At 34.0% G+C, this 25,875-nt stretch overlaps 1 protein-coding gene across 2 annotated transcripts in view; it reads left to right on the top strand.

Annotated features, from left to right (window-relative positions):
* The window catches only part of LOC105343719 (A disintegrin and metalloproteinase with thrombospondin motifs 16), a 39,235-nt gene that overhangs the window by 8,456 nt on the left and 4,904 nt on the right, over positions 1–25,875 (top strand). For both annotated transcript variants that reach the window (XM_020073512.3, XM_011451188.4), the window contains 17 exons: positions 15,142–15,193; positions 18,392–18,702; positions 20,295–20,454; positions 20,693–20,880; positions 20,983–21,066; positions 21,379–21,538; positions 21,757–21,862; positions 22,260–22,397; positions 22,804–22,957; positions 23,090–23,188; positions 23,443–23,591; positions 24,009–24,072; positions 24,160–24,271; positions 24,392–24,522; positions 24,611–24,734; positions 25,255–25,499; positions 25,670–25,799. In XM_020073512.3, coding sequence (XP_019929071.3) covers positions 15,154–15,193; positions 18,392–18,702; positions 20,295–20,454; positions 20,693–20,880; positions 20,983–21,066; positions 21,379–21,538; positions 21,757–21,862; positions 22,260–22,397; positions 22,804–22,957; positions 23,090–23,188; positions 23,443–23,591; positions 24,009–24,072; positions 24,160–24,271; positions 24,392–24,522; positions 24,611–24,734; positions 25,255–25,499; positions 25,670–25,799 — 2,395 coding nt within the window. In that variant the 5' untranslated portion in view covers positions 15,142–15,153. The remainder of the gene's footprint in view (positions 1–15,141; positions 15,194–18,391; positions 18,703–20,294; positions 20,455–20,692; positions 20,881–20,982; positions 21,067–21,378; positions 21,539–21,756; positions 21,863–22,259; positions 22,398–22,803; positions 22,958–23,089; positions 23,189–23,442; positions 23,592–24,008; positions 24,073–24,159; positions 24,272–24,391; positions 24,523–24,610; positions 24,735–25,254; positions 25,500–25,669; positions 25,800–25,875) is intronic.

Here is a 25,875-nt window from a genome sequence, read left to right on the forward strand (position 1 = left end):
TTTCAAAGAACTCCGTAAAACGATTTAATTGTATTGCATCAACGGTGTACGAAAAAATTTTCTGTCTCCAAAACGGAGAGGACTGTTTGAAAGTTTAAGGTGACACAGATGTGACAAGTTTGTTTTAAATCTGTTCATTAAATTTTGTGCAAGATATTGGTGTAACAGTGTGCTTTCTCCTCCAGATAAGATGAGATATTGGTAATCCTTTGATCCCTGGTCTCCAAATCTAAAGATATTATAGACATATTATTCCAGGGTAAATAGCAGTGTCAAGGTCGACGGGTTGTTAATTGGAATCCAACCATTTGATAGCCTTGATCCATAGATTTTTTATTGTGGAATTTAATTATCTTTACACTTTAGTTAATTGGTTTTCACAATTGTGTGTTCTTTTTTTTTTTACCTTTATATGTTAATTTGGCTTTGCAACCTTTATGGAAACTTTGTGTAACTGTGAATTAAAACTTTTGGTTTTCTTTTTTTAATCTTGCATGTATTCTGACAATATGATGACCCCTTTGTTATGGAAATCTTTTAATAACTTACAACTTAGTGTTAATTTATTAAAAAACATCTTTTAAGACCATGATTCTTATTTTAAAATTAGATTGTATAGGTACCAGCTAAAAATTATGAACTTTTTAAAATTATTTTTAAAAAATGATTTATGATAAATCAATTTGATAAAAATACTTTATTAGGTTGTTTTTTTTTATTTCAACATTTATATAAAGTTTTTGTACAATTTTTGGGGACATCATATTTTTTATTAACAGTATATTATGCATGTACAATTGGTACTGGTTTTACAAGCATGACTAAACTACCAGTAGTGAGTTGAGCAAATAACCAATGGTTTTAAGTTTCATATTTTGAAATACCAATAAAGGTTATGCCATTTGACCTTTGAAGTTTGAAATTTTATGATGATAATATACATTTAATATTGCACTGTTAACTGGATACCATGCATACTTGTGCATTTTATTCAACTTTTTAACTGACAAACTTGCAGCTACTGGTATACTTAGAAATGATAAGAAAAATTTGTATACCTAAAGAGAATGAAAATTTAGAACCTTTACATACATTTTTATAAGGCTTTTACTATAATCTTGCATGGCAACTTAATTATGTAGCATGGTAGTATATTTATATGCTATTTTGCATTAAAAGACGATTTATAATGGAAAAAAGTAGCTAGTCTGAATGGTGCCATCCAAAATGTGTCTTAATGCAGTATTTGGGAGATTTGTCATTTGAAGTGGTTTAGAATAAGCTTGTTTTATTGACCCAAAGAACCAAAGAAATCATACATTAGAAGTTCACTAACTTAATTGTCTCCTTGATGGGCATTAGATGTAATTCTCTATGGATTTATTGTGTAGGTTTTATCCAAAAGAGGGGGGTGAAAGTGTCAATAGTTTGGATGATGTGTGGATTGGTTTTTGGGGGATTTGGATCATAAGTGTGGATTGGTTACAGTTTAGTTTGGTTGCAGTGTGATTTGGATGTAATGTGGTTTGGATTTAGTGTGGATTTGCTTCAGGTTGTGGAATGATGGGTTGTAGTGTGGATTTGGTGCAATGTGGATTGGTTGCAATGTGGATTTGGTGCAATATGGATTGGTTGCAGTGTGGATGAATTTGTTGCTGTGTGAATGTGTTGCAGTATGTTCTAGCTGTAGTGTGGGTTAGTTGCAGCCTAAATTGTTTGCAATATGGATAGGTTGCAAAGTGAATTGGTTGGTTGCTGTGAGTTGGTATGAATTGGCTACATTGTGGATTGGTTGCATTGTATTTTACAAATACATACCAAAGTCCCCTCGTCACCTTTTCTGTCAGAATATATCTTTCATATCTACAGACTGTAATCATGAACACTCATTCATTGAGAAAGTAAAAACATGCCCCAAAGAAGCTCAATGTGGAGACAATTAACACAATAGTGCTACTGTCTAACCAGTATCCACCAGAGAAACTTAATGTCAATACACACAATCCAGTGCCCTGTCAGGTCTGTCAATAACATAGGGTCTGAAGTACCATCCAAAACACAAAGTAGGGATCACACATTCAGGGACATTTAATGGAGAGGTGAATGTGATATTTTACTTTTATAACTCAGTCTGTAGATATAGACTTTAACTTGTATTTTCTTAACTTTTGAAGACACACAGCACAATTTGATATCAATGAATAATTATTATACTTTAGTTATGAATTAGAATTGCAAAATAAAAATCTGATACATTAATGCTGTTTTTTGTGCATTAACTGCTTTGAATTCATCCCTAATCTACCCTTAAATCATAAGGTCAACTGAAAAAGTGTATCATATTTTATTATTAATGTTCTGTCAGAGATCCATGGTTGAAGTTGTATTAGCAAAGAAATGAAAATGTTTGGCTGGACAAGGAATTGAACTTTTCAAGTCTTCAACCACTGAGCTGTTCATACCAATATCCATGATCCATTTATATAACCAAAACTACTTCATTATGATAGGGATTAATACATGTAAACCATGAAAAACAGATGTCACAGTGATTTGGTTTTATTAATGTTAATCATTTAATTTTGTTGATTAACCATTATTTTGTCACAACATATCATTAGGATGTATATATTGACATATTAAGGCAAAGGAATGTTTAACAAAGGTCAAGGTTAAAGAGAAAAAAAAATCATTAAAGGGTGAAGGTCATATAATTTTTTTGACAAAATATATAAAGGGTCATCATAAGATGCAATTTATATGCACGTTAAACATTACACAAAAAAGGATTGCGTTTCATGATGAATAGTACATGCAACTTGTATTGCTTGTCTCAGCTTCATGCAAATACAAAGATATGTCACTTCCTTGCATAATTCATCAATGCAGTAATTCATGGCATGAATGGGATTCTTCAGTGCAGACTATTGGAAACATAAACTGAAGAGTTTTTGCTATAACAGATATTTTATGATATTCTTACAGTGTATTAGAGCAAAGCAATTGGCATCTCGAGAGGCTAAAAATTCCGCATATTTACACATAACACAATTAACAAGTGACTGATGCTGCAGGTTGCAGCAGCTTTGCAGCATGAATCTATATTGTAGTTCCTTAAACTTATGCAGTTCTACAAGCCTCAAATAAACTTCCTCAACAAAGCAGTAGGTAGTCCATAAATGTCAGCATTTGAATTTTGTGAGCTTTTCCTTTCATTGGCACTTCATCATGACCCCTTCTTTACCAGATCATTGTCCAAACACACACGTTGGTTAGGGGGGTCTGTGAAACAATACACAGCGAGGTTGTGGCCAGGTGGTATTGTTTTATAGGAGAATTCCTTGGTGTGGTTTAGTCTTTCGGGAGGCTTTATTTACATCTCCTTGATTACAAGGACGGAGACAACAATAAGGTTGCGTGCAGTGCTCCACAATTTTGGCAACTTGTCGGAATTTGTTGGAGGTAAATTTTCAAGACTTTGTTTTATCTTTGAAGGAAAAGTTTCCCATGTTGAACGAGGTCTTTGGTTTGCATCATCGTTTTGCTGAATAGGAATTTTATTACATGTATTAAAGTTACTGTTATGGTTTGTTATGGCTGGTATTTATCATCAGTTATAGATATTTCCAGTCTTTTCTGTAAAATTGGATTGTTTTTAATATATTAAAGAAATTACAAGTCAATGGGTATTGGTTGATGAGTTTCATTGTTTTTAACTATACTTACACTGTCAATGTCTTTGGTTTGTCTATATAAGTATCCTAGGGAATGAAAACAAATTTCTATTATAAATTACTGTGATCTATGGTTTTTTTTTATTTTGACAAATTAAATTTGTATTTGATATCATATGCGGGCCTCTTTAGTTAAGAATGGATATTGCAAATAAGAATATAAGAATGTTGAAGGAAATAGATAAAGTTCTTTATTACAAATCTATGGAATCTATGTGGTAAATTGATTTTTTTAAAATTTATGTTGGCTTAGCTAATGCTGCACAAAGGCAGTCTGAAAAGTAGTGGTAACTGTGAGTTAAAGGTTTCTTACAATCTTTGGGTGCTGAAACTCAGGCCCAACGATACCACAGCGGTTGCTACATGTATCTCTGATAGCATTTTATATTTTTTTAAAAGGTTATTTTAATGTTTAATGTATTTGATTACTTTCCTCTCTAATGAATGAGGTTCAGTTGGGAAGGATGATCGCCAATTTTGATAACTTTTGTCATGCAGTATATTTTAATCAAATTCATGTGCGTTCGGTCTTGTGTTCACTTCAGTTTTTTTTTTGGCTTAAAAGTTAAAAGTTTTACAAAAATGTCAAAATAATTAATGAAATTTCTTTACATTGTAAAATTTATAGACTGGATCATTTATCTTGTAAAACAGAACAGGCTTGTGTTTTTGGGTGGCCTATAGCACTTCACACAATAAAGAAGTTCTTCAAGACATCTTTTATCTTTTTGTTAAACATACCTGCCACCCATAGAGCATTTATGCCATGGTTAAAATGCAATTGGTGTAATTGTAAATTAACTCCGTATATCTGATAATCAACAAATTTATATATGACCCCTGTCACAAACGAGATGCGCATCGACCCTTGTGTGACAACCACAGATGCAAACTCTATACGACGTGCATTCTTGTTTGCAGTGTCTGAGATACTTAATAAAAACTTTTTATTGCACTTTAAAGGGGTTTTTGTCTACAAAAATGTTTCAGCCTTACACATAATCAATCATATTCTACTGGTTTTTTTGTAAGAGAGCATACAACAAAAAATAAGATGTTGCACAGATAACCTATAAAGGGGCCACCATTATTTTTCCATTGTACTGAGCTCATTGTATGCAATTAGCATTTTTTGCAGTTGACAGGGAAAATTTAATTTATCTAACTGAACATCATAGCTGTCTGACAATCTGCAGGTGTTGCTCAAGAGGCCTGTATAGCTCAATCTAAGATAAAGTTTCACAATGTGTGTTCATTAGATTAGAACAAAATATTGTATACATGTCATAATTAAAATAACTAATGAAGTGTGAGAACAAGTAAACCGTGTTTATATTCATGGGAAACAAAGTACACTTACTCGGAGTGCTTTTAATAATTAGGAAATTGTAATGGTTTGTTTTAAAAAAATAATAAAAAAGTTGAAGAAAAAATTTTATTTTAAAAATTTTCTGCTCTTTTTTATATACTGGTATTACAAGAGGCACTTCAAAATAAAAGATTAAAATAAGCATGCTAAATGTAATTATAGACAAAATTTGGTTATACATTGCATGCAGAGTATTGTGAAGGTGAGCTAAAATGTGCCACAGTGGCCGAGTCTGGGAGTGGTGGTCCGCGGCTGTCAGAACTGTCAGATGGAGGCACGCATTCATTCCCTTATCATTGTTACACAAAACTGGCTTTTAATGCTTTGACAAAATCACACAATATTTTATAGATGGGATTCATTTCAAATTATTTTAATTTAATGCAGGGGTTGTAATAAAATGCTTTTTAGCAGATTATTTTTTGAAGTCAGATTTTTTATGTAATATATATAAAATATCCCGCAGTGCAAGGGGCTTTGGATTAGTTTACCTACATGCAAACAGTATTATGCCTTTGTGCAATATTAGTTTCTGCAGACAGGAAGTTGGATTATTATTGCAAAGCTGTGTTCTTTGATAAGGTGCGTCTGCACAATGCATATTCTTCTGTTATGAGGTGTTGTTTGAGATGAACTTCGAGTACAATTTTCTTTACAGATACAATAGAGTGCTTTCAATGGTGCCTAATTCTCAGAAATTTTTTGGGGATAATAATTTGTAGTGTTTGTCTGCAATCACTGCAAAAGCAAACTTTAAAATATTTCAATTTAGAGAAGAATCCTTCAAATACACTCTTCAGTTTAACTCTTTGATACCATAGCTACATGCATGAATTTATATTTTCAATTGAAAGTAAGCTTTACTGATATCAATTCAACTGTTCTCAAAAGTAAAATAACTTCAAATTTTTTTCCCAGACAAATCCATGTCGAATTTTGATCATTGTCTGTGATACCATTCAATCTCCATTGCTCCCACAATGCATGTATTTGTATAATGGATCAGACATTTGCGCCATTTTTAGAGCAAAAATTAAGTTCAATTAAACCTTATCATTTTGTTGACATATAATTTTAATTTTTTTCCATTGCAACCACAACTATTCATAAACTAATTATATCTTGAATGAGATTATTTAGTACCAGGATTAAGAGATTTTAAAGTTATAGGTAAAGTTTTTGTTTTGAAAGTAAATCTGTCTGCTAGTCATTTCAAATTTAGTTTAAGATTTCTTAATTCCATTGAAAAAGTTTGTGACTCGCATATATTTGGACATGGAATGAAAACTGCAGGCACCATTGTATATGGCTAATGTGTCATTTTAGAAGCCAGAGGGGACAAAAATCAAAGTAATATTTTTTACTTGATTAACTTCAACCATGTTAAATTAATAAGATTAGCATTTTAATACAAGTGCATTCTCAATCCCCTATTTAACTTGATTGTTTAGTGAAATTCAGGGGAGAATAAAAATGGTATTGTTTGATTTGTAAATCTTCTAAACTTTTGGTGAACTTTTTGAAAAATCACTCCCTCTAAAGCTTGTGTGTGTGGCTGCACCCCCTGACTCTTACACTGCTCTGCTTGTCACAAACCAAAGACATCACATGAATTGATTTGCCTCAGAAAGATTTCACTGAACAAATATAAAAGTTAACATTTTTCTGTTAAATAACAAACGTTCACTTCATAACAGGCATTATTGCATAAATTATTTACATAAAACAGGTCATTGTGAAGCTGTTTGCTACCGATCTTCTATGATTACAAATTCTCTTGCTTTGCTATTTGTTAATATACCAGTAAATCATAGAATCATATTTTTCCTTTGAGCCTTTACATATTTGAATTAATTGGCTTTCATGTGAGATGATTGCAACAAGTGTATTTCTCTGTGAAGTTCTCCCCATCATTGACTTTCCACACATTGTAGTGTCTTTTGGTTTGTCTTTTTGTTGGTGACAACTTTAATGACATTTAGGTCGTATACCTGTCAGGTGAGGGTGGTTGAGAGGGGTCCCTGGCACCGTCTCTTTATCCTAATTCTCTTTTGTTCCTATCAAGAAATTATTATGGTCTTTTTCGCACAGGGGCTTGGTTTTAATGGACTCCATGTCCATTCTTATTAGAGGCTTTTGATGCCGGTGTGTGGACATTTCCGGATGAAAGTTAATGTGAGATTCTGTTGATTATTGTAAATGTTTGATGTATAAACACATCTCTTAATCTCCTTTAATAATTTACACGTAAATAAAAGCCAACTCTTAAATGCAGATAAAATCATTTCCAGTTACTGGTATTAGTACCGAGTTGCATGGTGCAAACACCTTTTGCACAAGTGCTTAGACAGCTAGATGAAAAATGCAGGTTTTCATTTTTTCTGTATGTTTAAATTATAAGACTCGATCCATAAAAAATCTTGATTGATAAGTTACACATTTTTGGATATATAATGAATGTGTATACTTAAGGAGGATTGCTATCATATATAAATGTAAATTGCCCTTGTTAACAAATTAGGTTTAAGAGAAACTGAGTTATAAGGTTTCAAACATTAATTTTTATGACAAAAACCTTTTAAACACATATGGGTAAAACTTGGTGGATTGAGCTCAGTTGGTCTAACATATGGAGATGAAGTATGTTCACCTGTGACTTATAAAAACATTTATCTGAAACGATTAAGTGATTTTCACTAAACTTTGCATATAGATATTTGTTGAAAAAATAATGATTTCACAGGTGTGTTTGTCGTTTGTATTTAAATTCAGCCACGTTTCTGATTTATTGTGGACTGTAATTTCTAATATTTTACAGCGTTTTTGTCATCACTTTCAAATCTAGAAACTTGATATTTCGGAACCCACTTATAGGCAGATTTGCCCATTTATTTTGTTTCATTAAACACTGATGAATTTTTTTGAGATATATAAAAACATGGTGACTGTAACAATAGAAGGTATCTGATATGCAGGTATTACCTGACTTGACCTCCTTCTAGAAAATTAATCAAAAAATTGAAAGGTGGCCATATTTCATTCAGTTGGAGAGTAATATGAAAACCTCAAATTAAAAAGGAAAGCCGTCATGATTAATGTGCAATAATTTGATCTGCTCATTGATGAAAATTGGGTTAAAATCGTAGTCGTGGGTATTGAATTTCATGGATGGTCTCTCGAACGTTGATACCTGGGTGAGAATATCTTCTATAAATTGATGATAAGCTTTTCTCAATGGGTAGATACGTTTAATTCATAGACATATCAAATCCCGATTTATGAATGGCAAAGTTTTACATATTGCTGGTAAGTTGTCATTTACATAAACCCACTTCTCAACAAAAATTTTACCTTTCTTATTGCAGCAGATTTTTTTTTTGCTTGCAAGACCCATCAGTTGAAAAATTTTGATCAATGGTTTCTTGTTTTTGCTAATAATTTTCCCATCTTTTATATTACGAAAAAAGCTAATATAAATGAGATGTAATTTTTAGAAATATTCTGAAATGAATACAGTATTAATTAAGCAGTTGACAAAATAATTTCTCTGTTCATCAAAGCAAGGTGTACTTTTAGAAAAGGCGTCTTTAACAGTTTGACAAACCTCTTTGGTTGTCATTCAGTAATTTTGTTCATTTTACACTGCGAGCGCGGGGATGAGGGGGAAATCTCCATCCCCTGTAGTTCAGAGCTTGAGTCGTCCTTAACATGACATATGTCACTGCAGATGTATTAATGTGGGATAGATGTCATGAAGGTGTTCAGGTGAAGTGGGAGACCACTTGTTAGACTGCAAGATGGGGATGATGGTTCCAAGCAACAACAAATCCACAAAAATTATATCGGTGAAATTTGTTAGGGATCTGTCAGATAAACTTTTTAATAGAATCAGAATCTAATTAATCCCTCAATTGTTGGGTTTAATTCTTGTACAAGAGTCTTTGTGGCACATTAAAGCTGATGAATCAGAAATGTAAATTCATTAATATTGTGAGTTTATATTTATAACAAAATCTAGGTTTTGCATTTTCTTGGTAGGGACTTTATTTTCTTGACCTGCATTGGATGTCATAAGTTGAGTTAGTAATAGATTGATTTCTTCAAGGGAGAATGGGTTTTTTTATTGATAGATTAGTTTAAATGAGGAATAAGTAACAGTAAGAAACTTAAAATTTGGTATAATTATGGCTTTTTAATGGAAAATATGTACCTAAATATACTTGTACAAAATTTTCAGCATTGAGGGTCACAGACGGAGAACTGTATGGAAAGGTTATTGTGTAGAAGTTTTTTGACATTAAATTGCATGCCCATCATTCCCTCTTCAGTGGAAAAATTATAATATATATGACAAGTGTCCCAGAGATAAAAATTATAAAGAACCCAGTGCCCCAGTGACACAAGGAAAATAGATGTGTGTCTGAAACATCTGCTTCACCGTCTGCTTGTGTGGTCAATTACATATGTATGATAGGTTCAAGTTGTGTCATGAAAAAGATATGGTGATGAGTTTTTGTGAAAAATTGAAAACTTGATGATGTACTTGGTTGGAAGTTTTGAAGGGGAAGAATCCCCCCTACTGATTTTTTTCTCTGTCCATGCAGAGAGAGAGAGAGAGAGAGAGAGAGAGAGAGAGAGAGAGCATTGAACCTAATAAAATCACCTCCAGGAAAATACCTATATCTCTGTAATGTAGTTAAACGTATGTCTTAATTCAACTAATTAATAAGTTTATGAGTGTTAAGTTTGTAGATATGTGGAAATTCAGCAGTAAATGGTCTGGGTTTTGATGCAGTTTTTGAAGAATTCTACCTGAAGAACAACTTTGCATTGTGTATTCCATTTTTGTATTTTACTTCTATTTAAATTGTCCAAATCTCAGTTCTTTTCCTTTTAATTAACATTAAATATTCCCTCTAAATCTTAGCAGAACCTTTTAGTACATACTGGTATTTCATCATTCCATGTGAAAAAGAATATACGCAGCAAGTGATATTAATCTATTTTTAAAATTGCAAATGATGGATCCTTCAGAGTTATAACTACCTCATAAATCCAAGTTCACAATATTGACCCTCGTGTGGACTCTATTTGACCCGTGTTGAGGACAAAGTTAAAATGGACTTCTTTGGTCAAATAACGATGTTTACTTGGCTAAAATATAGGAGCTCTTATACCATTGCTTGTATTCTTTTGATGACAGCCATTAATTTTAAGCAAAAAATCCTTTCTGGGACAAAAATTTATACCGGGCGATCAAGGAGCTCATCCTTGTGTTTGTCTGTCTAGATAAACCCAGAGGTCAGCTAGGGGAGAGGACTGGACTAGCGTACATGTACCGTCTGGTATGGATATAAGTTCAGATTCTTCTAAAAGAAAGGCACCATTATTCTGGCTTGTGGATGCATTACTAGTATTTGAAACTGAATAACAAATACATGCAGCTCAAAGTAGTAGATAATGAATTTGATCTAACAGAAGTATTTGAAAACTTATGTATGAAATCTGAAACCCCAAAAGTATATCATATAAGGAAAAAGTAAGGCACTTTGCAGTGTACCTTAAATTAATCCATAGTAGATATGGGTTATATATTATGCAACAAAAGGTTCAAAAACTGGATGTTAAATGTATTGCCTTATAGATTATTTAATTCAACTCTTATTGAAGACAAGACACACTACACTGCCTTATGGACATAGTGCATTATTATATATACATATATCCTGTTACAGATGAGCAGATTTTGGTACATTGTAGATGGTGTCCTGTGCCTTGCATTAACATTGCTTTGGATTCCACAAGGCAGAATTAATTCAGTGAATTGTCTCCCTTTCATAGACTGATAAACTTTTTGGGTGAATTCAATTCCAAAGAGGATGCTTGCTAAGTGTAACTATTTTCAAAATTTAAAATAATACGTGATGCACTTTGAACTTTGATATCCAAAAAGAATGAAAGATGGAAGATAGCAGTTTTAAGTTATATAATTTTGTTCTCAGAAAAAAGGGGCAGAGATGGGGGAGTGCATTTTTTTTTCTCAATCAAGCCCATTTCTTAGCTAAAATTGTTATGGTGTACCAAAGACCATAAACTGTTTTCAGGGAAGTTGCAGTAACTACATGCAAGAAGATAAAAAGGAATTTCTATAAGAAAGAGGATTTGTTATTAATAAGTTATTTATAAATGCATGTATATAAGTGCACCTCCACAGATTTGGGGGTTGGGAGTCTTGTAATTGTCTGTGTAACATGGCAGGGTATCAGAAGTAATTTTATCAGTATGGTGTAGAAATGTTGTTTTAACTGAGTTCTTTAAACATGTATCCTCCATTAAAACAAACACAGGCAGTGGGTTAATGTCCCCCTGAGCTGTGAAAGCTCGCTCCTGGGGGCTGGTTCCTTTGACACCTCGGATGTGTTGTTAAATAAATTCTTCAGATAAACAAAAACATTGGCACGTGGCACTCCGTGGCGCACCGTCTGCTGGCTGCTGACTGGGTGGTTGATGAATGGTGGGAGTTGCTGCAGCAGCAGATTTTATGGCTGTATGTCTTATCAACAGTTGGTTCCCTTTGAGAAAAAAATATAATGGAATTAATGTGTATTGAAACTCATAGTGCTGTCAGTCCCCAGCCTCACTGTTTAAGAAAAAAAATTAGGAAGCTTAAAAGCTGGCTTGGTTGTTTAACAAAGCTTGCAATAGCTGTCTTCAGAATTTCCAAAATTATTAACTAAAATTCAATTACAATTTAATTTTCACTGAAAGGATATATCATATTCAAGACATATTTAACTCATAATTCAACATGACTTCTATTCAAAATTCACGACCCTTGAATTTGGGCACATTGTCAAATCATATGTTCCTCTCTTTTAGTCTAACTACCTTGTAATAGTATTAGGATGGGTACAACACTGAATGTTTTGTAATATTAACAGATGCCCACTAATTGTGTTAGTCAATTTTCCTATAATTCTTACATCATATGACTCCCTTGTAGGTCAGCATGTGGTTTTTTCAAGATTCCTGAAAAAAAAAACCCCACCAAATCCACGGTAACCCCATTTTCAGTATTAATGAGATTTGGAACTGGTTTAACAATCTGTAGGTCTTCATCCATCTGTGAGAGATATTTAACATCCTTTTGATTTATTGTTTCCAGTCTCAAGCCCTAAATTCATAGTCTGAGGAAGCGACTTGACCCTTTTACACCAGCAAAGAAAGAGGGCTATACTCTTTTCATATGGAGAGTGAATATAAACAATAGCTCGCTATATATTCTTTGTGACATTTTAATGTGTTTGGGGGAGGAAAGTGGGACATAAATTTAATACTTTGAATCATTAAGGTTTATATATGGCCAGTTATGAGTTATGATCATAGGTTATTGTACAGTGAAAAATGGGCTGTGACGTGTGTATGTAGAATATCGTGAAGATGTGAAACAGATTTGTTGAAGTCAAAAATATTTCCTGAGGTATTTTTGTTGGTCACACCAGCGAGATCTGAAGTAATCCCCACGTCTGTTATGCGCCCTTTTAGTAAAGCAAATTCCAGTCCCAGATAGGCATGGCTCTGAGTAGCTAGTGAAAAAATATGACACTTGGACATGGACAGAAGAAAAGTGAATGTTGGACTTAATCTTGTGTAAATACAAGCATGAGATCTTCAAAGGAGAGCAGTCCAGATAAAGTGTTTTTTCATTTTAACAAGATTATGCATTTGGAATCATAAAGGTCAATTGGTCTGTCTTCTAGCTCTATAAAAGCCAGCAGATAGGCGAAAGAAGAGGAGGGGACCCTTTAATAAGTGAAACATCAGATGTTTAGGAAATGATCTTAGATTAAGTGTAGGGGGGCGACTGGGATAAAGCAAATAGAACAGGGCACTATTGCCTCTGAAAAGAGCATAAGTTTTGAAGTCCACAATTCTATTATTTCAAATATTAAAATTTGATGTATGACCTTTTTTGAAATTGTAAGGAATTTAATTAAAAATTTTTAAAAGAGGGAACATTTCCAAGTCATATATCTGTACTAGCTGATACAGGGTTCTTTGAAGATCTTGGATATATCAGCATTGGTGTATCTCTCGGATGTATACAGTTCATATACAAGATTATGAAGCCTTCTTATCGCTGTATGTTGCGACTTCATTGGAATATGAACTTCAATTACCTAACTGAGGATTATAATAAGTTTTTGACAGTCTATGTATTTTAATACCATCATATCTATTATGCTCCTCTGTAGCTAATATATGTAAATCTTCATGCTTATGGGGTTTGGAGTCTTCTATTACACTATAAAAACTCTGCTAGGCTGTGATTTTTTCGAGATATGAGTATAGTAATAATATAAATCTTTTTACAATTATGGGGTTAGATTTTAGCTCTTTTGAAGAGATATGGTATCATTTTGCAATATATTGTACAATTATTTGTCTATAAATCAACCAAGATATATGAAATAATCTCGCTACAGAGTATATCAAGTTAAGGGGTATACTATCTGAATTGATATAGCCCGATTATACCAATACCAGATAACTCCATAATGCTATGGTTGCTATGTGGTTTATATACCCACCCAGTTGCTCATAGCTTAATGTGACATCTGACAACATTACCAGCCATGAAACTTGGAAATATTAAAATCTAAAACAGGGATAGAGTATTATGAATGAAAATATGCTCTCCTTCCATTCCATTAAGAGATTTGCCTCTGTTTGATATTTGAACTGACGCCTGCACGGAAATCAGAATATCCAGACATTAACTATGAAGGACCATCCCGAGATTCTTTGAAGGCATTGATATATCGATCTAATGAATGAGATTTTTAGAAACAATATGTTTTTTCAACTGTAAACCCCCTGAATAAAGAAATCTTAATTGCCCATATGGAACCTCCAAAGTTTGAGTTAGAAAGCACATAATTTACTATGAATACAGACCAATATTATTCACCGATATCGACACAACCGTATAGAGTTTGAGGGATCTTCATCAATCTCTTGTTTAAGGTTACATCATTGCTGATAGAATGTCTCCCGTTCCTGCTGCGCCTATGAATGGATTATTATAAGCCTTGTTTCATTTTCAAAGAGCGTGGTGTCAGCGTTGATTGAAAAAGGAAAAGAACATCATTTTGAGTCAAGTGTTCAATTGTCTACAGGACTGTCTTAATTGCTACTTGGAATCTACTGATGTAGTTTTCTGTTTCAATTAAAGAAACCTTTGATTTTTATGTTCGGTTTCTTTTTTTTTTTCTTCTTTTTTTTCTAGTTTGGGGGAGGGGTACTCAACAGTCATGATATATGCCCACAAAGAAACATGTAACCTGGTTATGAAAATGAGACTCTAAGAAGGAGATAGAGAATTTGAGCATCTATTTATTGCAAATATAGACTTGACATTTGGTTTCTTCCAAATCACCTTATTGCTTCAGGGTGGTATAAGTTGGTAGCACAGGGGAACGACTAAGCACTTTATCAGCAGGGTATTATGGGAAACTTTCTTTTGATGTGACAAAAGATAGGAAAACAATATCCCGCATTCCAGGATACCTCTAATTACTCCGGATAACATATTAAGAAAAAAAAGAGCCGTCATAAAACATCCCCCCTTATCTCTGCGTAAAGCCTTAGAATTAATTTTGACATGGCCCCAAAGTTTTTGCACCTCCAGTTTGCACCAAATGAATTGTAAAACATGCATGCTTTTCTATAGTGCTGCATGTGCACTACCACTGGTTGTCATGTATAAACATCGATAGACAAATTGCGCTGAGTCAATGTCTTTTCAAAAAATACCGGAGCCATGTTGGAATTTGTTGGTTAATCCATTGGTCTACTAAACAAGCCTATACTAATTGTTCCTAAGACATGGTGACAAATTATGATCAAAAGTCCCCAGATTTCTTAGCGTTTGTGTCACCTTGTTCAAGAACTGTATTTAAACTGTATAGTCATGCGTTGCCCTACAGTTTTTGGAGTATGGCAAAAACTAATGCATTCTCGTGTTTCTTTTTTCAGATATGTACGTTTATGAAGGTAGCATTAATCTCAGGGGCCAAAGTCAGTGAAGGTACAACAGCTTTTTTTCTTCTTAATTTATTTTTCTCAATTTTTTTTTTTTTTTGTATTTCACAATGGAAAATTGATCTCAGAGCCCTTAATTCTTCTTTTCTCGAAGTCTGACATTCCTTAACTCTTGTCAACTCCTCATTTTCTCTTAATGTGAAAAGATATGTCAATCATCTAAATCCATCTATCATTCAGTAACTCGATGCAGGAAGACAAGACCAGATCACACGGATAACAGGTGTCATTTGTAAATCGTTTTGTAAATCACGCCCGACTGGCTTGTCGCTTTCATCACTTCGATTAAGCAGCCTTTATGCTCAAGTCACCACAACGTTTCGCCTTATGTAGCATGTCTGGTCAAGCAGAAGATTCTGTGTGGCTGTGACTGTCTAAACCAATTCTGCAATTTTCAGCTCTTTTCTTCACGAACATTTAATATCAAAGGGATTAGCTTTAAAAATTGAAATCATTTTTATGTCAAAATCATTCGGAGTGTGTAAAGATTATACCAAGATAAAATAATATCCTTGAACATGTCAAAAAGACAATTAATTTTTCCTTTTCAGAATAAAAGAAAGTAAAGTTTGATTGACATTTTGAATTGGAAAATTGAATTTTGATGATCAATATCATTTAAAAACAGCCTTGAAATCAATTTTGGATAATACAGTTGAAATCTTATTATGTTTATTGTCATCTTTAATTTGCTTCTTTTGAATCTTCAGTACCCCTTAGAAATTAGAAAATAAGGAGGTTATTACATGTATTCATTTGAACAATATAATTTTTTCAAATTGATTAATGGAATACCGGTAGTCTGATTCAGATGATGATATGTTGCTAACAAACGGATTAATTTTAGAAAAATGAAATAGGAATGCCAGTTTTATATATGTTATGTGTTTCTAGAACATGAGATGAGTTATATCTCCAAAAATCCTTGTATTTTAATGGTTGTCCCACAGCTTAAGGTTTTCCAGCTGTTTGTCCCTCTGTAATTAATATTTCACTTTTTTCATAGAAAAAGGTTGGCTGGATTCAAGGTTAAGAGTGAATGCATGCCCTTTTCATATACACTCTATATGAAATAAAGATAGACATAGAACATAAGATAATTAATGGTCAGGATATTAGAATCATGTAATGAACAGTTGCATTTTTGAATAATAGCAATATAGTCTAGCTGCTGTTGAAATACGGTAGTAAAAATCTGCTTGTCCATGAAAAATTTCTAAGCACTATACAAATTAATTGTAATGAATGCCAAAGTCAATTTTATTTTCAACAACAGTACCTAGTGAATTTAGCATAAAAACTTTTATATTGCTTATACATTATACATATAAATAAAGTTTTGATATGTTGATATTAAGCAGATGAGATACTACTGCAAAATTTGGTCAAACAATCTCTAGAGGAAATATGTGGCTTATAATACAAATTTTTTCTTGGATAAAAAGACACCATTAAGATTTTCTTTCCCCTGCAAAAAAGCTCCCTCGATCTTTAGAAAAGTTTGATCTTCCAACTGACTGTGAAATTGGATAATCCATTCACAACGGTGATCCATAAGTCACAGGTCCAAAAGATGTTGAAGTTTAGTGATATCCAACACTTATCCTCCATTAATCTACCCTGAAAAACTTGGATTACCATGGAAGAAGGCTATGCAGAGATGTTAAGCCATTGATACTTCTTCATTACCGTACAGAGCGACTCTGACTGCAGGCTTGGCTTTGATGGAAGTTACTGTTTGGAGTCTCCCCAGCAGGAAAGGGATTGGAGAATATATCAGTTACTCACCCTCTCAGGCAGAGTTTTAAAGGCAGGGATAAGATGTATTGCGGAAGAGACATAAACTGATATTTAAGGGATTAAGCTTAATTGATTAGGTCATAACGGGGCCATGATAGATATCTTTTCTGTGAAAAAGGAGGAGACAAAAAATTAATGTTTATGTTAAAATAATGTAAATAGATTATTGATAAATCTGATTCAGAGACTTGCTGATAAATGTGCATGTAGTGAATTGGAATTTGTCTTTTGTATTTTTAAAAGTCTCTGGGTTTGAATGGGTTGAAAATGCACTGAAAGTCAGCGCTCTCTCTTAGTATTGAATACCATAATCATTTAGGGGACATGAGTGAAGAAATAGGCTTAATTCTAGATACTGGAAAGAACAGAGATACAAATTAGCCAGTATCAATTAAAGCAAAACAGCAATATTTAATAAAACATGTATATGATAAGTTATGGTAAATTTTATATGGATAATGAAAAAATAAAAAAAAAAGAAATTTCTAGAAAACAAAGTCTCAACAATAGACTGTTTTTGCGCAGCAGACAAGGTGCAACCCATCTGTGTTACTTTTGACAGTTCTGCAGTAGGTAATACTTGCTGATGATGAATACCATATCTACCTGTTTATGCTAGCCTTGATAATATTTATAATTGGCCAGAGATCATGAAAGAAGATTTCACAGTGTGAAAAATGATGTTTTGAAATATCCATCAGCAAAGAATATGTTGTAGTTGTTTTGAATTTACTCATACTGCCATAGACAATGGGGGCAGAGGAAACCTAAAATATAAAGTTTATGTCTTGATGTGTAATTTGTTTGAGTTTTTGAGTAAACCACAAGGTATTATTTGGGAGCGATTACATAAATTTCAAAGCACTTTAACGACCAGCAGGTCGAGACAAAATAAGTTTGCTTCAGAAAGATTACACAAAAGCATATGATCATTACTAACCATATTTTCACTCAAACTTTAGAATTTATTAGAATAAAACTGTAGGCTTTTAAAAAATACCTTGCCTTGAGATCTTTATTACATGTGATTCAGAAAGCCTTTTTCTGCTACTTAAGTCACATTTTTGTGGTTTATGAGCAGCATCCTCAGACTATTTGAGCTAAACTTGTAGACATGAAAAGGTGATCTTGAGCATATCACTACTGAATTTGTTTGAAGTTCATGACATCTTTATCTTTGGGCTTTCCTCAAATGCACAGTGGGAAAGAAAACCCTCCTTAGGTTTGTGGTTTGAATCCTCTATGCATTGAGGTTTCCAAGATAAAAAACTGATTATAGATGATTGCATCTTTCTTAATTATTGCAAGAAAAATTTATGTGTCAGTAATTGTCTGTGAGGTGAATGAAGAGTAAAGATGTTATGATATTTGTCCTCCATTGTAGATTACCAACTTGTCTTTCCCATTATCGTTGACCATAATGGCAGCTTCCTCTCACACTGGAACAGTACTCACAGCTCTCAACATCACAGATCAACCAAACAACTTCATCTCAACATCACAGGCTTCAACCAAACATTCCGTCTCCATCTTCATACCTCATCAAGTATACTGGCTCCAGGCTTTAAAGTGTACTATCGTCATGGTAACAGTAACCATAGTAACGAGACTGAAGAGCACTCTAGTGGCTGTGAATTCAAAGGAAGACTGCTGTCTCACTCCACCGAGGTAGCATTATCCTTGTGTGGAGGTGTGGTAAGTTTCCATGCAAGGTACTGATTTAATTCAAGCATTTTTAATTTAATTTTTTTAAACTGTGTACAAATGATTCTTTCTCTATGGCAAATATTGGGTAAAGTTGCAACATTGGTCAAGTGGAATAATGAATTACCCAAGTTTCTATGCAGGTTAACAATTACCTTTACTTAATGGAATAGAGAAAGTCTAAATTGTTACTTACCAAATGAATGTTGTTTAAATTAAGATTGATCTCTAAATTCAATAAAGGCAGTCAGACATTTTATTGCTTTAACTATTATGAATTAATTGCTAATTGTGCTAGTTTCAATTTCTCTGATTCTTTTACAAGTCATCAGGTCAAAGGTTATGGTTAGGGATGTAGCTTCTCTTTTGAAATACATATTGCATAAAGTTTGTAGCATTTGAGAAATATGATTTCTAGCATACTTGTGAAACTAAAACAAACAATGCTCTGATCTATAAGAGGTTCATAAATGCAATTTTGATTTTGATTTTTCTTTGGATGAGACTGCTTAAGAACAGTACATTTGATCAGTATCGTTACATGTATAGCTTTTGACCATGACAATAGTCCAAAGTATTTCTGTTGAATCCGCATGGAGGTTTGAAGAATTAAATTGATCTTGGGTATTGTGGATTAATTGATTTTTCATTTGTTTCCATTGACCATGCCATATTTATCAAAAATTTTCTTCCTTGGTACCAGTTTTTCTTATAAGGCTTTTCCCTCACTAAGTACCTGCTCATGGCCTTTCCTACAAGTCTTAAACTTTAAAATCAAAGATATCTGTTAATCATGATAATAATGATTTACTTTCACCACAAAAATAAATTTAAATCCAAATATTTCCCATAACTTTATGCCAAGAAACATTTAAGAGCATTTTATCTCTGTGAGATAAATTTTCGAGAGCACTACCGTATTTAATTTGTCATCAGTAAAAAGTACAGAAAAAAAATTAAAGGGGCCAAAAAATGCTAAGAACCCAAGACATTCCTTCTTGATGACAATCATCGTTAAAACCAAATTTTGTGGGATTTATGATCTTTGTCAAATTACTCGTAAACAGCCAAACAAAGGTCAACAACTTAGTCAGTGGAAGGTTGTCACTTTTTAAGCGATAGTTGGTGGGTAGATAAACATGCTCCTTACAGCTGCAAACTGTTTTAGTGCACCCTAAACACCCCAAACTTACTGGGACCTGAAGTATGTTAGATATTTCAATAGATAAAGGGTGATTAGCGTACCCCTTTGAACTTGATCTGAGATGGCCCCATTGAGATAACCTGCATTTGGAAAATTGGCACTGTTGAGTATCCTAATGGTTCTACAAGTGTAATTTCTAAATTTCAGTGAAAACTCATAAATCAGACACACTGTACATTAGCTGTTAAGATTCCATGTGTTATTTGAAAAGAGACGTACACATGTCAATGAAAATAGGGAGCATTTTTATGCTGTTAAACTAAATTAAAAAATGGAATAGGCTGACTTCTGTAATTCTAGCTATAAAGAGGCCAAAAATAACAGATATTAATCATATGAAAATCTTGTTATAAAATACTTTGTCCAATTTTGCTTGCAGACAGGAATTTTGAGAACAGCAGATGATGATTATGTGATTGAGCCTCACTCTGAGACAATGCCACTACAGAAGGGAGCCACAGAATCTCAGCAAGCCCACATCATGTACAAACGCTCCACCATAGCACAAAATACTCCTCATTTCTATGATAGCCAAACATGTGAGCATTTACACAAAATAGTGATTATTGTAATATTCCTTCCAGTGTATTTATAAACACATTGGGGCTGTTTGGCAAATGACAAGATTACATTTTCTTTACTTTCTCTCCCTCCTTCACTATTGTGCTCTCCGTCTGGATGCGTCCGAGAGAGAGAGAGAGAGAGGAGAGGGAGGGGGGGGGGGGTGATTTGAATGAGGAACAATAAAATGAATTTTCTTTTTTCATGTTTCAACAGATTATCCACATCATGAAAATACCAACAGATATTTTAATCCCACAAGGAGGAAACGTCACTCCGCAAAGCGAATTTCCCGAGGTGTGCGGGAGAAATCGGTGGAGATATTAGTCGTTGTAGATAAATATGTATATTGGAAACATGGAAGACAAAACATCACAACATACATACTCAGCATATTCAATATTGTAAGTCAGATATTAGTATTTTCTGAGTTTCTAATAAAAAACAGATAAATTTAATGGGAAAGAAATGTACTCTCATTCCAAGAGATTCTCTTTGTTTTGCAGGTATCTCAGTTGTTTCAGGACAATTCTTTAAGTTATAAAGTTAACATTATATTAGTGGGACTCATTGTACTGGACAATGAAGAGGTAAGATTTATCAACTGGGTCATTCATGTTTTATAAAATCTCTCTGAAAATTTGCCAAAATAAAGAAAAAAGAAGAATTTCAAAATTGATATTGGGCATAATCGATTTTGTCGTATGTGATTTTCATACATGTGGGTGGAAGATCATTGGATCATATGATTTGCCATATGATTCACATGTGATGCCTTTTTTCATGATTCCCTAATGAATCCAATCATATGATTCACATATGATACATATACACATATGTTGATCATATAGGCAAAGTTGCTTTGTTATTCTCTTTTAAGCATACACTCTTGTTTGTTGTAGCCAGGACTTCACATTACTCATCATGCAGATAAGACATTGAATAGTTTCTGCCAGTGGCAGGCTGTAATAGGGGGCCGTCGTCATAGGCAACATGATCATGCAATTCTACTGACCGGCCTTGACATTTGTGCTCACAGAGACTCACCATGTGATACTCTTGGTAAGGGAAAAGAATGTATATTAAATTGAATATTTTCAATAAATTAATATTTATGTAGAGAAAATTCTCATGTTTCAAAGAAACATAACCTTTTATTGGGAGTCAGTCAAAAGTTTGTATCGAAGATTCAAAAGGAAGTACCATACATGTGTTTGTTTAAAATTATTTGAAGTGCCATTTTTTCATTTCAAAATTTAAAAAAAACAATTTTGCCGTAGGTTTTGCTCCGATCAAAGGTATGTGCAACAGACTACGGAGCTGTATTGTGACGCAGGACACAGGGCTCTCTACTGCATTCACCATTGCGCACGAGATTGGGCACAAGTAAGTGGAACTAGAGTAAAGGACTTTCACTCAAAGTTCTTCATTGATCCAACCACAGGCACTTGTTTCTGTGTTGAAGTGTACTCTAATAGTAATTCATGTAGTTACACCCTTGCGTTAATATTATACAATGGGGTAATTACTTTAGCATGTGAGCCGGTACCCATCAATCCATTGCAAGAAGACATGTCTGTTAAACTCGAGCAAGAAAAAATGCTTTTTTTTTCATAAGTTCATCATAGATATTATAATGGTTTAGATATACTATTGATCATATATTAAAAAATATACATGTATTAAAGCTTAGAACAAAATTTCTTTAGGGCAAAAACATTTTATGAAACTGAATTTGTAGCCAGAAATAGGTTCAATTTAATAACTTCTTATTTGCACATAGTTTCGGAATGTTCCATGACGGTACAGACAACAACTGCCACCAGAGTTCAGGGACCATCATGTCCCCCACCCTCAGCTCCAAGACAGGGACTTTTACCTGGTCCAGGTGTAGCAATGAATACCTGGCCCGATTCTTCAAGTAAGCTAATCATAAATAGTACACCCTCTTCGTGTATGAGCTAAATGATAAAGATTCAATTGTTAATGCCAATAATACATGTAGTACATCATAACATATCATTTTTAAAGATTAATAAATTAAAATAGCTTTATTACTGATTTTCATACTTTGGAATCGGTATCATTTGTGGTGGCTCAATTTCCACTGATTTCATGGGTATACTCACCAACGAATTAAGATCCCCAAGGATTGGTGAAACAAAATCTTGTACAAGTGAATCCTTGAAATTATGTCACAGTGAGCCTCTTAAAAATTGATAATCCATGAAAACTGGCCCCCATTAAAAATTAAAATGATTCCATAGTATATTGCAAATGTATACGCAAAGAAAAAGCCTTGCAAACATATCTTTTAAAAACGACAGCACTCTACAGTCGGACTGCCTGGCTGACGAACCAGTCCGAGTGTCCTCCCTTAGATTCCCTGACAAGCTTCCTGGCCAGATCTTTGATGCGGACACTCAGTGTAAATGGCAGTTTGGACAGCATGCCAGACTCTGTATCTTTGAATTTGGAAAGGTATTCAATGGAGTTTGGAATTGATAAGAATGACATTATATACAGAACTGAGTAAAGTACATAAAATTGTTGAATTAGTGCATGTACATGTATTAGACCATGGGATATATGAAATTGTTTTTTCTTTTTCAGAGAGAAGTCTGCCAGAAGCTGTGGTGTTACAAAGGAGGACAGATGTGTGAGACCAAGTTCTTGCCGGCAGCAGACGGCACGTCATGTGGTCATGGTATGGTAGGTAGGCATAACTTCCTCTGTAAACACATGTATATGTAATTTTGAAATGGTTAGATAAAAATTTAATTCATAACACAGCCACTTCTGCTTAATTCTGACTACTATGATACATTATGCAAAAACACTTATAAAAGTGTCCTGTTGACTGCCTAGAATCTGCAATGAATACTTATTTTGGTATTACATTGCTGTAGTATTGTCTTATTAAAATGTTAAAATGGTGTTAGATGTTGATTATTTTGACATTACAGTGGTGTAAGCAGGGTAAGTGCGAGTCCTATGGCAGACGGGGTCCGGTACCTGTGGATGGGGGTTGGTCTGAGTGGAGCCAGTGGTCCTCCTGCTCCCAGAGCTGTGGGGGTGGGGTCAAGCACCGCTCCAGGCGGTGTGATAGCCCAAGGTAACTGTCACAGAGCATAGAAAATTTTGGAGGGGAAAAAACCCAGGTTAAATGAAGTTATGTAAATAGAAGTTTTTCACTGGTAGGAAGTAAAAAAATAAGTTGATGTGTATTTTACAAGTAGCTGAGGAAGAAAATATTACTGTATATAGGCTTATTTTCCCCCTTCTTCACTTGAATTCTATGGCTTAAATTCACCAGACACTGTTGTGTTCAAAGAGAAATAATGTGAGACATTGGAATTTGCCTTGTCTTAAATTTGCTTGCTGAAATTGAGGGTGAAAGGGGCGAAAATAAAATGGGGGCAAATATTTCCCTCTAAACAGTTTGTATACTAATAAAGTTATCTTCTGATTTTACAACTTCAGGCACACAAAGATCATTTTGTTTTGAATGATGTTGTATTATTATTTACAGACCACAGTATGGTGGTAAGGTTTGTCCGGATGACAAAGAAGCCCATAAGATGTGTAACTTGCAGGTAAATAACAATTACTACATGTATATCAAGTCACTTTATAGTAAAACTGTTTTAAGTACTTTAGTGGAAAAGAGTTATCTTTTATAGGAGTGCCACAGGAGGATAGGGGAGCCGAGAGAGGAGCAGTGCCGTGCCTACAACAGGATACCGTTCAGGGGCAGGATGTACAGGTGGACCGCCTACACACAAATTCATGACGGTTGGTAAAAGTATCCCACAAGTATTTTGCATTACTATTGTACAACCAATATCTGGTAATAAAAAAAATGATAATACCTTAGATGATTCATCATTTACCCTGGTATACTTAATTTTGCAGTGAAAGAACAGTGCAAGCTATACTGCCAAGCAGATGGCTATAACTTTTTCTATGCATTGTCTGATGAAGTGAAGGACGGGACTCCATGTAATGATCACTCCAGTGATATCTGTGTGCATGGAAAATGTCAGGTAAAGATTTCATCATGGATATTGAACAAATATATTTCCTAAAACTGTTGAAGAAGAATTTTCATTTACACAAATCTTTTTTGTTAAGCGTGTGGGTTGCGACTACATTGTGGGATCCGCTGCCTCTAAAGACCAGTGTGGGGTGTGTATGGGAGACAACTCCACCTGTAATGTGTTTGAGGGCCATTTCAAGGAACAACCCAGGAGAAATAGTAAGAAATATTTGATTAGATTTCTTATTCTTAAGATAGTGCAAAATATGACTATCTCAAGATTTGAACCTTTGTCCAGTTTTATAATTTGTCATTATCAAAATTTAGCTCCTTCCTCTAGACATTTAATTGTCGTTGTCATGGTTAGTAGGGACCAGATTGACCTTCTGCAGTGAGTGTACTCTAGCTGATTTATTATAATTTTTTGGACATTGGTTGTATCAACAAATTCTTTATTATTAGAACAAATACAAATAAGAAGATACTAATTGTTATTAATTGATACATATAGGTAATACTATAAGTGTAAAATGCATCTTTTCTTGGTCATTTAATGTCCTGTATTCTAAATAGATTAATGTTTGACATAACCAATGATAACAACTAACTCTTGTATAAAAGAAGCAAGAATTTTAATGGTGGTAATTTTATAAGGAAGGGAATAGAGATCAAGAGCATCTCTATTTTTCTGAATTGAACCACAGGCAGTTTCATTCCTTTGATTTCTTCTCCTTTCTAGCCTATTTCCCAGTGGTGGTGATCCCAGGTGGTGCCAGTGGACTGGTTTTCTCTGAGGCAGCCATCACCCCCAACTACCTGGCCATCAGAAATATATATGGTAAATACTACCTCAACGGAAATTGGCAGATGATGTCGGAGGGGGTGTATGAGATCGCAGGAACAAAGTTTGTCTATGAACGTAACTATCGGGAACCAGAAAGGCTAACGGCTGAAGGTCCAACTACACAGGACATTGTTCTAGAAGTAAGCATTATAACTCATTACTTTATAAAGGACTGCTCCTGTCCTGTATATATTGGACAATGAAAGCAGACACATCTAACTCTAAAAACCCATGTGTGGTAATGGAAAATTTGAGTTAAAATTCCATGCATTAGGTGTTTCAAAATAAAAAATTTTCTGTGTGTTTTCAGATTCTGGTGCAAGGTGTGAACCCAGGGGTATCCTACAGGTATACTCTGCCCAAAGCATCCACCTACCCGGTCATCCACAATTACACATGGACTGCGAAGCTCTCTGATTGTGACCAGCCATGTGCAGGAGGCAAGTAGGGTTTAAATGATTGACATTGACAGAACTCATCACTGTAGTCGAATGAAATATCATTTACCTTCTTAAT

Source organism: Magallana gigas, chromosome 3, assembly GCF_963853765.1.
Source record: "Magallana gigas chromosome 3, xbMagGiga1.1, whole genome shotgun sequence".
Taxonomy (NCBI): Eukaryota; Metazoa; Mollusca; class Bivalvia; order Ostreida; family Ostreidae; genus Magallana; species Magallana gigas.